This window comes from Cynoglossus semilaevis, chromosome Z, assembly GCF_000523025.1.
Source record: "Cynoglossus semilaevis isolate Cse_v1.0 chromosome Z, Cse_v1.0, whole genome shotgun sequence".
NCBI classification, from domain to species: Eukaryota; Metazoa; Chordata; class Actinopteri; order Pleuronectiformes; family Cynoglossidae; genus Cynoglossus; species Cynoglossus semilaevis.
Window position 1 is genome coordinate 21649993 of NC_024328.1, and position 1033 is coordinate 21651025.

Genomic DNA, 1033 nt, shown 5'->3' on the forward strand with positions numbered 1-1033 from the left:
GAATCCTGTAAGTGTGAATGTAAACTTCCATCTACACGGCTGCCATTTTGTTGTTGTTGCTGTTGCTGTTGCTGTTGCTGTTGTTTCTCTTCTTTGATCAGTGAAAAAGGCCAAAGTGCTTTTCAAACTTTTACACAGAACTGATGTGCATCAGTCAGCGACTTCTCAGGTGGAAAAACAAACGGAGAAAAGATAGAAAAATATCTCCGTTAGAGAACGTTCTGTAACACGATGTGACAACGACTTCACCTGAGAACAGAACACCACCAGGTTCTCTAGCAGCGCCACCACCAGGTTCTCTAGCAGCGCCACCACCAGGTTCTGTAGCAGCGCCACCACAAGGTTCTGTAGCAGCGCCACCACAAGGTTCTGTAGCAGCGCCACCACCAGGTTCTCTAGTGATGTTTGCCGCGGTCGTCACACCACAGGCCTGGAGATCAAAGGATCACAATAAGCAGGAACCAAAGCTGTGATTGAAGCAGTTGATAACATGACACGTCAGTGACATCACACTGTGAGAACAGCAGGTCATTATAACATGGACAACAAGAACTGTCTGAGTGTTGTTCACCACTGTCAGTGTTCAGGGCCATAAATAGACCTGTCCAACAACAGGCTACTGTTGCTGCTGATGCTGCCTGCTGCTGCTGATGCTGCTGCTGCTGCTGCCACCACTTTGTTTGTTTCACACCGAGGGCTGCAGGTTTGGATCAGCTCCTCCTCACTGCCGTATCCAAACTGTCCAATTAGTTTTATTTTTAAGCACATAGAAAAAAAAACCCCAAAAAAAACCAATGCACTTCACAAAAAAAGTCGGACTTAAAACTGGTCTGAAAATGAGTAACTGGTGACTAACAGTAGTGGCTGCTAGTTTAGATGAGTTAATGACGACCTCCTCAGTTAAACTGGTGACATTGATGCACACGGTCCATCCCAGTAGATGGCAGTAACACACCAGATGTTGATGCCAAAGCTGAAGACAAACAAAGAGCACATGGTACTGTTGGTCGAGCAGAGGCTAGTTCTTAGAATT

General features: G+C 46.1%; 1 protein-coding gene across 1 annotated transcript in view; it reads left to right on the forward strand.

The window, feature by feature from the left end:
• The window catches only part of LOC103398339 (multivesicular body subunit 12B-like), an 11266-nt gene that overhangs the window by 5376 nt on the left and 4857 nt on the right, over positions 1-1033 (forward strand). Inside the window, exons 3-4 of the mRNA XM_017042899.2 lie at positions 1-7; positions 260-398. The exon at positions 1-7 is cut by the window's left edge and continues 91 nt beyond it. Coding sequence (XP_016898388.1) covers positions 1-7; positions 260-398 — 146 coding nt within the window. The remainder of the gene's footprint in view (positions 8-259; positions 399-1033) is intronic.